At 44.4% G+C, this 13,325-nt stretch overlaps 1 protein-coding gene across 1 annotated transcript in view; it reads left to right on the top strand.

The window, feature by feature from the left end:
* The window catches only part of ggt5b (gamma-glutamyltransferase 5b), a 16,881-nt gene extending 5,701 nt beyond the window's left edge, over window positions 1-11,180 (top strand). Inside the window, exons 2-12 of the mRNA XM_012814464.3 lie at window positions 1,620-1,747; window positions 3,303-3,395; window positions 4,930-5,125; window positions 5,543-5,703; window positions 5,923-6,069; window positions 6,252-6,382; window positions 8,016-8,197; window positions 8,756-8,847; window positions 9,359-9,465; window positions 10,042-10,152; window positions 10,368-11,180. Of these exons, the coding sequence (XP_012669918.1) occupies window positions 1,620-1,747; window positions 3,303-3,395; window positions 4,930-5,125; window positions 5,543-5,703; window positions 5,923-6,069; window positions 6,252-6,382; window positions 8,016-8,197; window positions 8,756-8,847; window positions 9,359-9,465; window positions 10,042-10,152; window positions 10,368-10,514 (1,495 nt within the window). The 3' untranslated portion in view covers window positions 10,515-11,180. The remainder of the gene's footprint in view (window positions 1-1,619; window positions 1,748-3,302; window positions 3,396-4,929; window positions 5,126-5,542; window positions 5,704-5,922; window positions 6,070-6,251; window positions 6,383-8,015; window positions 8,198-8,755; window positions 8,848-9,358; window positions 9,466-10,041; window positions 10,153-10,367) is intronic.
* Window positions 11,181-13,325: the final 2,145 nt, after the last annotated feature.

Genomic DNA, 13,325 nt, shown 5'->3' with positions numbered 1-13,325 from the left:
TTCCAATCTTTTTGGCGTCTGATGTTTTACAAAGAACAGTGTGTAGTCGGATCACATTTCAGAGTCTCCACCACTTAGTGGTTTTCCCCTCTAAACAGTTTACATGATTTAAAAGAATTAGAGGAAAAAGTCCCAAAACTGAAAACAGATTTGTGTATCAGAATGTAATAATTTCATGACCAATCGGATTTAGCTGATGTTCCTTTAAACTGTATGCTGTTTTTCATGCAGGAGTATTTTTACATTGCTGTATTGGTACTTTTACTAATCTGAATACTTCTTCCACAACTGGGCAAATGTAGTTTCATATTGCCTTGATGTACTGAACAGATTCTGTGTTCCTTCTTGACTACTATCTAAATCCCCAGAGACCTCAGTGGGATTGTTTTCACAGGCGGTTGGTTTTGCACATGAGGACAATATTCTCTTTTTTCCAGTAACTCTCTCTGTCCTGGGAATTCACAATCTCACTCCCGTAGCATTCGCCAAAAGGAATGCTTGTCGCGTTGTCTAAATCCAGGGGTCAGAGCTTCAGGGTCAGAGTGGACTACCCAACTCCAGCAGTTCAATCCCCATCTCTTCTCCAGTCATCTCTCACTCAGAACGTTGGCTACACGGGGAGTATAATGACTCTACACTAGAGAACGTTGGGGAAGGATAAAATGGTTCTACATTGGACAACGTCAGCAACAGGAAGCGTGTAACGATTCTGCAGTCCAGAGCATTGGCTACAGGGAGAGTAAAATGGTTCTACACTGGAGAAAGTTGACTAAGAGTAAAATGGCTGTGAGGAAGGTTAAAAGGTTCCTTGCTGAACTGTTTTCGGAACTGAATTCCACTCACTCCAAAAAACGCTAGTTACTGCAACATGTGTTCAGACCCAAGGGGGGATGCAAGCTCGTTCACATCCATACTCACAGGGCTGGATGGATCTCTGAGGAGTAACGTCTGGTACACCCACCTCTTCTACTTGGCGCATGGCATGGTGCATTAGTACAGAATGAGACACAGTGGAGACATTTTCTCCCGCAGTGTCACTGGGAAATTGATATCAAGCCAGAGGGCTTTTGTGATATTCATCATGAGTTCTCTAAGACGTAAAAGCTCTTCACAGAAAGGACGTTAAGCCATTGTTTTGTGTTGGAAAGGGTTCAGAAGTAGTCAAAAGGTTTTCTGTTTTCTGTTCAAATAATGTGAGTTGTCATGGGGACTTTGATGGTGAATGGGTAGTAAACAAAATTTCCAAAAAGTGCTTTAGTGAGGGGGACTTCAGGGAATTAAATGAAAAGCCCCCCCAGGTTGGTGATCCTGGGGGTGTATATTGTTGCTGATGAGGGAATATGTGGTGTGTGTGTGTGTGTGTGTGTGTGTGTGTGTGTGTGTGTGTGAGAGAGAGTGAGATATGCTGTTGCTATGTTGCTATACTGGGTTGGTGTGTTGTTGCTGTAGTGTATGCTGTAAGTTCTGTGTAAAACTCTCTCTGTGTTCTGCGTAAGTTCTGTGTAAACCTTTGTGTTCTTTGTAAGTTCTGTGTAAACCTCTCACTGTGTTCTATATAAGTTCTGTATGATCTTGTGAGTCCTCTGTGTAAACCTGTGTGCTGGTGTTGTTGTGTGCAGGGACATGCTGAAGAAGGGGGGCTCAGCAGCAGATGCAGCCATCGCTGCCTTGATTTGCACGTCACTGGTGAATCCCCAGAGCATGGGCCTGGGGGGTGGATCCATCTTCACCATCATGGACAAGGCTGGTGAGACACACATTTACAATCGGTCAACCGCAGCTCGCAGTTCAGCTCAATACGGTTCTAATACAGTTTTGTGTTTAACCTCTACAACAGGATTTAGTTCAGTTCTAACACAGCTTTGTGTTCAGTTGTCTCCACGTGATTCAGCTTAAATCAAGTAGAGTACACAGAGCTCAGTTTTCAGATCCTGATTCAGCTGAATTGAAATGAAGCTTAGAGGTTTGACTCCTCCTCCCCCATCTGATTTGCTCAGTTCAGTTCAGATGGCTCTCAACTCTGCTCAACGTGTTAATGAATAAACTGCTCCGAATAAACAGTTTCTTGGAATGTTAAGCTGAAACCCCCAGGAAATGACCCCATGTTGGGACAAGCTACCCTTGGCCAACATGGATGGGAAGAGTTAGTGTGTCAACTGTGTTTGAGTGTCCTCATGAAAGTTGTGCTCCAAATTAGAGGCCTTTCACTCCTACGTGGACTGAAAAATCCATCCAAGTAGCAATTGAGAACACAGACCACAGCTATCAGAGATCATTCAGGCAGATAAAGATACAGCCACCAGACCCACTGTCTTAGTTCGCCTAGATAACACAAACAAAGCCAGTACCACCCAGACTGTACAACTCTAGGACTGCCTTACCTAAATTAAAGCTACTCACAGATACAGGCTACATAAACTGACATTAGGATGCTCAACGATCAGCAAACGCCACCAAGACTGGAACCTAAACAAAGAAGAGTGTGTCTCTTTCTTTTTTGTTCCCTTTTCCGCATTACTTTACTTTCCCGTGGCACCATTTCACTGGTCTTGTTTGTTTTGTCATCAGGAAACCATCACAATGTTTTTGAACTTTCACTTTAATGGTTCAGTCCGCAATTCTATTCTCATACACTTTTTTGCCAAATTCAGCCTATTGTCCCTCACAGTCCTCTAGCTGTCTGTTCAGTGTTTGTGTTCAAAATATCCCCAGCCTTCTTACACAGTCCTGGCTCTGTAAATGGGAAACAAACATAGTGCCTCGAATTGAGCCAGAAACGATCTCAGCCAGTTAATCATTGGCTGCTGAGCGTAATTATCAACCTTTCTGCGAAAACGAAACAGACAGTCACAGACAGCATTTCCACATTCCCACTCTTAATCCCACTAGTCTGTCTGTCTTTCTGCTTCCATCTCTCTCTCTCCCTCTCCTCTTCTCTCCCTCGTTCGACTTCTACATCCTTCTCTCTACCCCTCTCTCTCTATCCCCTCTGTCTCTCTATCCTCCATCTCTCTTTCTGTATGTAATCATATCTGCTTTGAACCCCTCTCCTTCTACTCCTCTCTGTACTCAAGTTTGTACCCAGAGTCATGTTCTTTGTCTTTCTACCCTATGCCACCACCCCCCCACCCCCCACCCCCCCGCCACCCATGCCTCACTTACTCCGACTCAAACAGGAGACCTCAGGGGTTAATCTTTCATATGAATCGAGTGTTGCTAGTTGCCAGTGTGTCCCAGTGAAGTGCCCTCTGTCTGTGAAGTCTGACAAACTAGCCCTTCTCCTTCCGTGTTTTTTTTTCAAGGTAAAGTCACTGTCATCAGTTCCAGAGAGACGGTCCCCAATTCCTTCAAAGCTGATCTGCTGAAGGGCTGCAGTCCAGGACCATTCCACCATGGTAATTACCCACCTCATGGGCTCATATGTCACTTTATTGGGTTATTTATAGTGTTACTGTAGAAGAAACTTCAAGGGGTGATGCTTTCATCCAGTTATTTTTCATGGCCAAGAACCTTTCAGCCTCTTTTCTGATGGCTTTTTAAATACGGCAATTTCCTTCCAAAGCCCAGCTGATCCTTAAAGGCCACTGTGTTGAGTTCATGTACGTTTACTTTTTGTGTTGACATATCTCCAGGGCTTAGGCTCGGAGAGTTAATCACTAACTAGCTGACATGAGACCAGTGAGAAAACAGGAAACTGTGAACTGCACTCACAGAACACCACTGGCAAGCCTGTAAATCTTGTTGTGCAAGATGGCAAGATGTTCTCAGTGCACGAAGGTCCAATACATTGTTTTTTTTTAACTCTTTTAGTGATGTTTTACCTCATCACGCAGGTCAGTCTAGGTGCTCAATGGGTTTTCTGTAAATTGGAGCAACTAAACTTCAAAACCTGAAAACTTCAAAACCTGACCCACAAGTCAGCTTTCCTCTTCTGACTGAATGAATAGCGGAACAAATCCCACAAAGAAATCTTTTACAGTCTCAGCGCTGTGTTCAGACCTGCGAGAGTGTGTGTTTCTGTGTGTGTGTGTTTGTTTGAGTGTGTGTGTTTCTGTGTGTGTGTGTGTGTGTGTGTGTGTGTGTGTGTGTGTGTGTGTGTGTGTGTGTGTGTGTGTGTGTTTGTGTGTGTGTGTGTGTGTGTGCGAGTGTATGTATGTGTAAAATCCGGCAACACACGGGTAAGTGTGTGCGTGTTTGGCCTTCAGTGAGCGTGCTGTAGAACACATCTGTCCCCTTGGGCTGTTTCAGCACTCTGCTTGTAATTGCACTTATTTCTTGAATGAACAGCCAAACTCACAGATTCACTTTCTCAACCAGCAGAAGCTACAATAGAAATAGAAAGTTCTGTAAAGAGTTCCATTAGCACTAGATGAAAATGGTGCTGTTGAAATGAAACAGAATCTAAATGTGCATTTTTTTCATGAGGGTGGTGAGTTAATAAACAAACAAATAAACAAATCTTCAAATCTTAATTTTTTGGTAAGAAATAATTTTTGTGTGTAATGAATCCTGATTCAGTAGCTAGTCATTGACAGTGGTATTGCATCAGACAGCACACGTCTTAGGGGGTGAACAAACACACACACAAACAAACCCACACACACACACACACAGACTCTCTCTCACACACAAACACACACCCACACACATTCCCACTGTGTGTGTGAATAACTCAACTTCTTCTTGTGAGTCTTGAGGAAATCTGCTTTTATCAAATAAGACACATGTGCGTGCATCTCTTTCATGTATTTCAGGTTTTGCGATCTTGGATGTATGTGTATGTCTGTGTTTATGAATAAGAAAGATAAACAGTATCTGAGAAAAGAGAAAAGTGTTCCTGGAGAGAGAAGTCTGTCTAAGTGTGTGTGTGTGTGTGCATGTGTGTGTGTGTGTGTGTGTGTGTGTGTGTGTGTGTATTCGTGTCTTCAGGCCCCCAGTGGATAGGAGTTCCTGGTGAGCTCCGTGGCTACCAGGAGGTTCACCGTCGCTATGGGAAACTGCAGTGGGCAGAGCTTTTCAAGCCCTCCATCCGGTTGGCTCGCGAGGGCTTCCGCATGCCACCCTACCTGGCACATTTCATCAATCACAAAGAAATGGATCTATTGTTTAAGTTTTCAACTCTCTGGTACAGTAGTCCACCCCACACGTACCAGCTCTCACCAGACCTCACGTCATGATCACATCACAGTACAGCAGAGCAGAGCAGAGCACAGCACAGCACAGCACAGCACAGCACAGCACAGCACAGCACAGCACAGCACAGCACAGCACAGCACAGCACAGCACAGCACAGCACAGCACATAGCAGCGCATCGCATCGTATTGCATTGCATCGCATCGCATCGCATCGCATCGCATTGCATCACATCACATACATGCAAGTCACATGACTCTACCTCAGCTAGTAGAGGACTTGTTGCAGTCAGTAGCACAGCATTGGCCACAACCTCTGTTCCTCTTCAGTAAATATCTGTAAACCATGTGCAACTGGTGTTAACCAGAAACCGAATCCTTAAAAAGCCCCTTTATTTTTTCCCCACAGTGAAGTGTTCTGTCACAAGAACAAAACACGTTTGAACGTTCAGGACACTCTGAGGTACCCAAAGTTGGCCGAAACCATGGAAACCATTGCGAAACAGGGGGCCGATGCCTTCTACACTGGCACCGTTGCAAATGACTTAATTCAAGACATCCGTGAGGCAGGTATGTGGGTGTAGAAGCTCTCCACCAGCCTGTGAAAGCTTTTAACATCCTCAGGGATGACAGATTTGCTCGTAGTAGAATACCATTTAAATACAATCCACAGTAATATCTGCTATCGAACTGATATGTAGTAAATGTAATTAAATGTAATGTGTGTGTGTGTGTGTGTGTGTGTGTTTGTTTGCGTGTGTGTGCATATGTGGGTGTGTGTTTGTGCAGGGGGTTCATTGACTCTGGAGGATCTGAAGTCTTTCCAAGTGAGAGAGAGTGAGGCCTGGGCCGTCCCAATGGGAGAGTATACCATGCACATCCCCCCACCACCAGCAGGAGGAGCCATACTCAGCTTTATCCTCAACATCATGCGAGGTCGGCCACCCTGTTGTTTCTCACCCTCAGTGCTTGATTTAAGCAGCAGTGTTTATATATCCTAAACACCTGACAACATGATAACATTATTCTACTCTTCTCAACATCTGTTTGTTTGTTTTGTTTTGAACTTACTGTAACTGAACTGAGTTTTGTTTGTTTCTGATTTTGTTCTCATGCAGGCTTCCACCTCTCGCCGGACTCTTTGAGCGGGAAGGAGAAAATCCACACCTTCCAGCGTTTCATTGAGGCCTTCAAGTTTGGTAACGGACAGAAGAAGAATATCAGAGACCCCAAGTTCAGCAGTGTTAAGGTGAGGATGGCGTGTGTGGTCTGTGTTTCTCTACAGATGTTAACATCATATTTATCCAGATGCTTTTATCCAAAGCGAGTCACAGTACAGTACATATTCATCAGGAATATACATATACCTTTATACGTTTTCATCAGGAAATTTGTTCCCTGGGTGTTAACCCCATGCTCTTGGTTAAAGCAATCCCAACTTAACACCTTGTCCTACTAGTAGCTCTACCAGTTGAACCCCTAATGTTTCTAACACTGGTTCTGATACTAATATGGACTCGATACATCCACGCACTTTAGTTTAAAACTAAAGTTGTAGCGATGGGAGAGAGCAGTTGCCCCATCCGGCCTCAAACCTGGGTGTATGGGGTTATAACCGTGCACTCTGACCATAGCGGTAGGCTCATTGGTATGGCAGTCAGAGCACATACTCAACTGTAGTGATGGCAGTCAGAGCACATACTCAACTGTAGTGATGGCACCCCATCACAAAAGTCATAAGCGTCGTTCAACCGTTTCTACAGTAATACTGCTCTGGGATAGGAAAACGTTTTTAAAATAGCTCCAGCTGAAAAGGTAAATTGTGAAGACGTATTTATTGAAGGAATTAGAGGATGAGCTCAAAACAACATTTCACTGTTGTTAGAGGCCTCCAGGAATTAAATAAAGTTTAATATAGTTTTAGGCCAAGTAAACTTTTTTCCTAAGTTTCAGGGTTTATTTATAATGAAGAGGAAATCCTGATAGTTGGCTTCAGCCAAGAGTGAAAGCAGCTGAGATGAAATTCATCACTGGTTCATCAGTATGAAAGTAGGTCTCAGCCTGGATAGGGTAGGGGGAGGTGGGTAGGGTGGTGGGTAGGGTGTGAGTGAGGAGGGTAGGGTGTGATTGAGGAAGTTAGGGTGTGAGTGAGCAATGTAGGATGTGAGTGAAGTGTGTTGGGTACGAGCGAAGTGGGTAGGGTGTGAGTGAGAGGGTGGGGTGTGAGTGAGCAGTGTAGGATGTGAGTGAAGTGTGTTGGGTACGAGCAAAGTGGGTAGGGTGTGAGTGAGAGGGTGGGGTGTGAGTGAGGAAGGTAGGGTGTGATTGAGGAAGTTAGGGTGTGAGTGAGAGGGTAGGGTGTGATTGAGAGGGTGGGGTGTGAGTGAGGAAGGTAGGGTGTGAGTGAGAGGGTAGGGTGCAAGTGAGGAGGTGGGTAGAGTGAGGAGGCTAGGGTGTGAGTGAGGAGGGTAGGGTGCGAGTGAGGAGGGTAGGGTGCGAGTGAGGAGGGTAGGGTGCGAGTGAGGAAGTGGGTAGAGTGAGGAGGGTAGGGTGCGAGTGAGGAGGGTAGGGTGCGAGTGAGGAAGTGGGTAGAGTGAGGAGGCTAGGGTGTGAGTGAGGAGGGTAGGGTGCGAGTGAGGAGGGTAGGGTGCGAGTGAGGAGGGTAGGGTGCGAGTGAGGAAGTGGGTAGAGTGAGGAGGGTAGGGTGTGAGTGAGGAGGGTAGGGTGCGAGTGAGGAGGGTAGGGTGTGAGTGATGAGGGTAGGGTGCGAGTGAGGTAGGTAGTATTTTAAAGCTTTTCTCAACACAATCCCATGTGAGCTTGAAGCTGTAAAATAGGGTAATTGTTATAATTCTGTAACTCTGAACATGTCTGTATTCCAGGTGCCTTATTTGATCAGAGAGGACTTTGCTGCCAAGGTCAGAGGTTTGATCAGGAACGACATTACCCACAATGCATCTTACTATAACGTGACGCCGTCACAGGACCGGATGGGGACCACTCACGTGTCAGTCATCGCAGAGGATGGCACCGCTGTTTCTGTCACCAGCACCATCAACCAAATGTAACCACAGGAACAGAGCCACTCTATTAATCCACACACACACACATGTCGCGCGCGCGTACACACACACATACACCCAGTGTGTGTATGTTTGTATTAGTGCTGTACATTGGATGCCCCCAGATATTTTAACCATGACATATGAAGTAACAGAAATAATAACAAAACCCAGGGATTTTTTATTTGTTTTATTTCAATTATTATTTTAAGTTTTTATTTTGCATTAATTGCAAAAATTAACGTATTCATTTTGACAACACTAGTTTGTATGAATGATTGGCAGTATTTGCTTGCACACTGATGAATGATGACTATGTTGTGATAAAGTGTGAACATTTTCATCAGGTGGTCAGCAGTACACCGTGATAAACTTAATTTGTAAACAGTCCTATAGGGCTCTTATTTTAGTTACTAATGGTATATAGTCTAATGAGTTGACCCTGGTATTGATTTGATCCTGATGGCTAGTACCGCATTCCGTCCTGATGACTCCTGAGGTATTATGCTCATGATAAGAGGCTATAACAAGTGTCTTCCCCTGGTCCCTCTTTTTTGCAGGTTTGGGTCCTTGATCTACTCCAGAAAGACTGGCATCTTCCTGAACAACGAGCTGGGAGACTTCTGTGGGAGAGCCGAGAGCATCACTGCAGGTGAGACACTCCACCGCCCAGCTTATTCCCACTCTATGCCACTGCCCAGCTAATGCCCACTGAGTGTGTTTTCATGGTTTGGGCGTGTACGCTGCTGTTGGATAAATTAATATAAAGATGTTAATATTAATGAGACAGAGACCAGCAATCAGAATCATACCAGCGCTTTATCTTTTGCAAAAGAGGGAGAGTGTCACAACCAAATATCATGAACAAACTCCAAAAATGAGCTGGGCGCTGCCAGCCTTTATATGAGTATAAAAAACACGTTGCATGAGCAGACACGGGGCGCTATTCTGTCCCAGGATGTTGATATGTCTGTTTCGTATCACTACAGAAGTGCTCTCAAACATGTCCTTGAAAGAAGAACAGTATGCTTGACTATCAGTAAAAACAGATGGTATGCCTCAGTAAAACAGGATAAGCATTCAGATTAAAAATGGAATAACAATGTATTAAATTTCTCCATCAGCTGCTTAGTGTGTTTTCATGTTGTGTGCTATGCTTTCAGGTGAGCAGCCACCATCGTCCATGGCTCCGGTGATCCTGCACTCCGAGAAGAAGACCCTGGTGATCGGGGGATCGGGGGGCAGCCTCATCACCTCTGCCATGGCCCTGGTGAGTGTCCCCTACAGCACAAACTGCAACTGCAACACACACACACACACACACACACACACACACACACACGCACACACACGCACACACACACACACACACACACACACACACACACACACACACACACACACACACACACACATGCACACACTACACAGTCTTTATTTACAGCTAGACAGAGTGCTCTATTACAGTTATCAAGCTGTGTGAGATTTCTCTCTCTCTCTCTCCCGTAAGTGTCTGTCAGTGTGAAGCATCCATGTGAGATTGATCATAACCATGGCCATTATAATTTCTCACTCAGTTATCTCTCACTGCATGTCGTTGCCTCCTCTTCTTGTGCTGCCTCTCTCTCTCTCTCTCTCTCACACACACACACACACACACACACACACACACACTCTCTCTTTTTATTCCTTCTCTGTCATTCAACATATCTTTTGCTGTCTTGCTTTCTCTATCTCTCTCTCACCCCTCTCTCTTCCTCATCTCTCTCCTCTCAATCAATTCATCCTCCCTCTCTCTCTCTCTCTCTCTCTCTCCCTCTCTCTTATGTATCCATGTTGTTGTCAGTCCATAGCAAACCACCTGTGGCTGGGGATGAGTCTTCAGGATGCGATTGCGTCTCCCATCGTTTTTGTGCTTGGCAATAATGATGTCTGCTTTGAGAACGGATCTGATCAGGTACACATTTCCTCTTTTTCAAAATAACTTGTGCGCCATTAGGCTAAGTGCTGTCTGACCACTGCTGAATTAGCCCTTACCAGCTGATGACTGCCCTGTTATTGCGGCTGTCTTTGATTGTAATAGTTCTGTAGGAGCAGCAAACTCTGCCCTCATGCCAGAAATGATTGCGAGTGAGGGGGCAATCAGGCACTCAATGTGTGTTGCCCTGTTAGGCAGTGAAGGAGGCCTTGCTGAGTTTGGGGCACAAGAAGGGGAACTGGAACTACTTCCTGAACGTGGTGAACGCCGTGTCGAAGGAGAGAGGCAGCATCCAGGCCGTGTCTGACGCCAGGAAGGGGGGGAAAGTGTCCGGCTACTAACCAGTGACAGGCCAGTGGCTTCATCCTGACCAGACCAGAACCCTTGACTGACCAGTGGAAGACCAGCACCCCCTACTGAGCTGTGGCTGATGGCAGTCTCCTTACACTCTACAACCCCATGACCAGTGGGATCTCTAAGCACTGTCAGCAAATAGGGGCTCTCCAGTCAGTCAGCACCCAACCTTATTCCCCCCAACCCAACATACACACACATTCACACACACCGGTGTGGCGGGTACACACACTCACACATTCACACACCACATGTGCGTGGCCACACACTCACATACACACACACACATTGCCAATACCACTTTTAGATGCTATTGTGACCCGAACCTGCCATCCCATACCCCACACACCATCCCATACAGATCTGAGCCATATCTGAGCCTGATGTGTTCCAGAGTTGGCTGCTCTCTGGGCTCTCTGATAACCCCCCCCCCCCACCCCCTGTCCTCCAGACTTAAGGCCGAAATATACTTCTACGACTCTGTTACTGCATGGTCACGCAGTTGCTTCGACAGACTTGTGAACATTTATAGTTCTCCGTCGGTTGGTGGGTGCGCAAAGCAATTTAAAAAAAAGATTTGTATTTGTATTTGTACCTAAAAGTTGTTTGTTTGACTTTTTTTTTGCTTAGATTTTTTAAAGTTACAGAGAAATAGGCACTGTGCAATGTAAAAACCCTGTTATTGTAACTGAAAAATACGTCTGAGGGGATTTGCGAGGTGTCTGAGCCAGCTATCTAATGTTAGCATGCTACTACCCACAAGGTAAACAGCGATTTATTGATGGATTGAAGGATAGTTACAAAATTGGGGAGGTGTACGTCAGGCCACGGAGAGGTGCTCGGAGAGGGTTTGCAAAGACGGAGAGGGCTATCCGTGGCTCTGTGTCTCTTAGCTGCTCTCTGCTAACACCCTCCAACACCCCACCCCCACCCCCCACCCCCCACTCACTGCCTCTCTTCCTCTTTCCTGTCCTCCAGAGTTAGCAGTACACACATATCCATACATACATACATACATACATACACACCCCTTACAGATACTGTGAACCATATTGACTCCATATAGAGGTCATTGGTGGAATGGGGAGGGGTTTGAGTCCATCCTTTGAAGAACATTTTGCCTTTATACATCTGATGAAGACACTGATAGTACAAGCACCTGTGTGTGTGTGTGTGTGTGTGTGTGTGTGTGTGTGGTGTGTGTGTGTGTGTGCGCGTGTGTGTGCGTGTGTGTGTAGGTATGTGTGTGTGTGTGTGTGTGTGTGTGTGTGTGTGTGTGTATGTATACGCTCATCACGCTCATCACATGCCTATAGTTAGAAGCAGTTGTGCCTAAATACACACGCAAACCAGAGCCCAACTTGAGTTGAAAATGTAAAGGTCTATTTTTAAAGCTTTTTGCAATTTTTTTCTATTTTTCTATTGTGTTGTTTTCTGTTCATATGTGATTTACAGTATTTTCATAGTGGATGCTTTTATAATTTTTGTAATTCAGAACATAATTTTGAATGTTTTGGTTCATGCTCTTGAAAGATGATGAATAAATAACAAAGTGACATAGGATGACAAAAACTATTGTTGTGGTATGAGTGTCCTTGTGTATCTTTTTGAAATATTAACATGTAACACTTAACCAAAAAGTTCACCAAACACTATTTCTACACTCTTTCGATTGTTATTTTATTCACTAAAGCAAGATATGAAAGGTATGAAAGGTGGATGAGCAAAGTTTGAAAAGAAGCAATCACTGTCTGTTGGTAATTCATTCTTTAAGTCTGTTTTAGACGGCAATATCTGAAACAAAAAGAAGAAGTATAAAAACCCTCCAAAAACCAAAATTGTATTCACTCCACAGTCAGTAAACTCCAACGTGTCTTGTAGCATAGAATATGTTCATGTAGTTTGAGTCCCGAAATGTACTTCTCGCAGTAACGAAAAGAAAGAATGCATCTCACCCATGCTCCGTCTCCCGGTGGTATTCCAGAGGTCGGACAGTTTTATCCCAACTGGTTTCTCCGTATGCTCAAAAAAAGAGAAAAGAAAAAGACTACATTCCACCAACGGGGCTCTCTCCTTAGTGTGGTGTAGCCATTTCATGCGTTCCACCCCAGCACCATCTTCCTCTCTTCCTTTTAAATTTTGCACTTTTTGCAACTGAAAGGTGAGTCTATACCAGTTTTATTACCATACCATTCTTAGTTTTATTCCTTGACTTATCTATTTCTGGGAATATATCTTTGTACCTGGCCAGGACTATTTCATATTTTCTTCCTTTATTCTTTTTACTGAAATGCATATTTCGTATGTGGCACTGACTATAAACATGCCATTTGAGTGTCAATCAGATTGCTTACGTAATGTTCCATGGTGATACTGAACATCATTGTAGCGCTGTAGTTTGTGATGTGGATGAGGAAAGCTGTACATCAGGTCTTCTCTTTGTCTTTCCATATTATTCAAAACTTACGTGTGGTTTTTGCTGTCATAACTATAACAAAAAATTATGACCCTATGTTGTAGATATTCTGCTCACTTTTTGAACACTATACAGCTTTCTATTTTAACTAATGCTACTTACTGAATACAACTCATGCTACTTCATTTAATTTCAATAAGAAAAATTAGAAGGGAAATCGGACCATGAACTAGTAGGAGACAATATTTAGGTTCACCTCTCTTACATAAAGCCGGCATAATATAATCTGTCCTGAATACCTGATGCTGAACTTCCCTGAAAAATGACACGCACATTGATATTATTTTGTTTACTGAAATGACAGGAAGTAAGGGTGGAACCT

The sequence above is a fragment of the Clupea harengus genome, chromosome 12 (genome assembly GCF_900700415.2).
Source record: "Clupea harengus chromosome 12, Ch_v2.0.2, whole genome shotgun sequence".
Taxonomy (NCBI): Eukaryota; Metazoa; Chordata; class Actinopteri; order Clupeiformes; family Clupeidae; genus Clupea; species Clupea harengus.
Note: the sequence above shows the minus strand (reverse complement) of the source record. Positions and strands in the feature narration are given on the sequence as shown.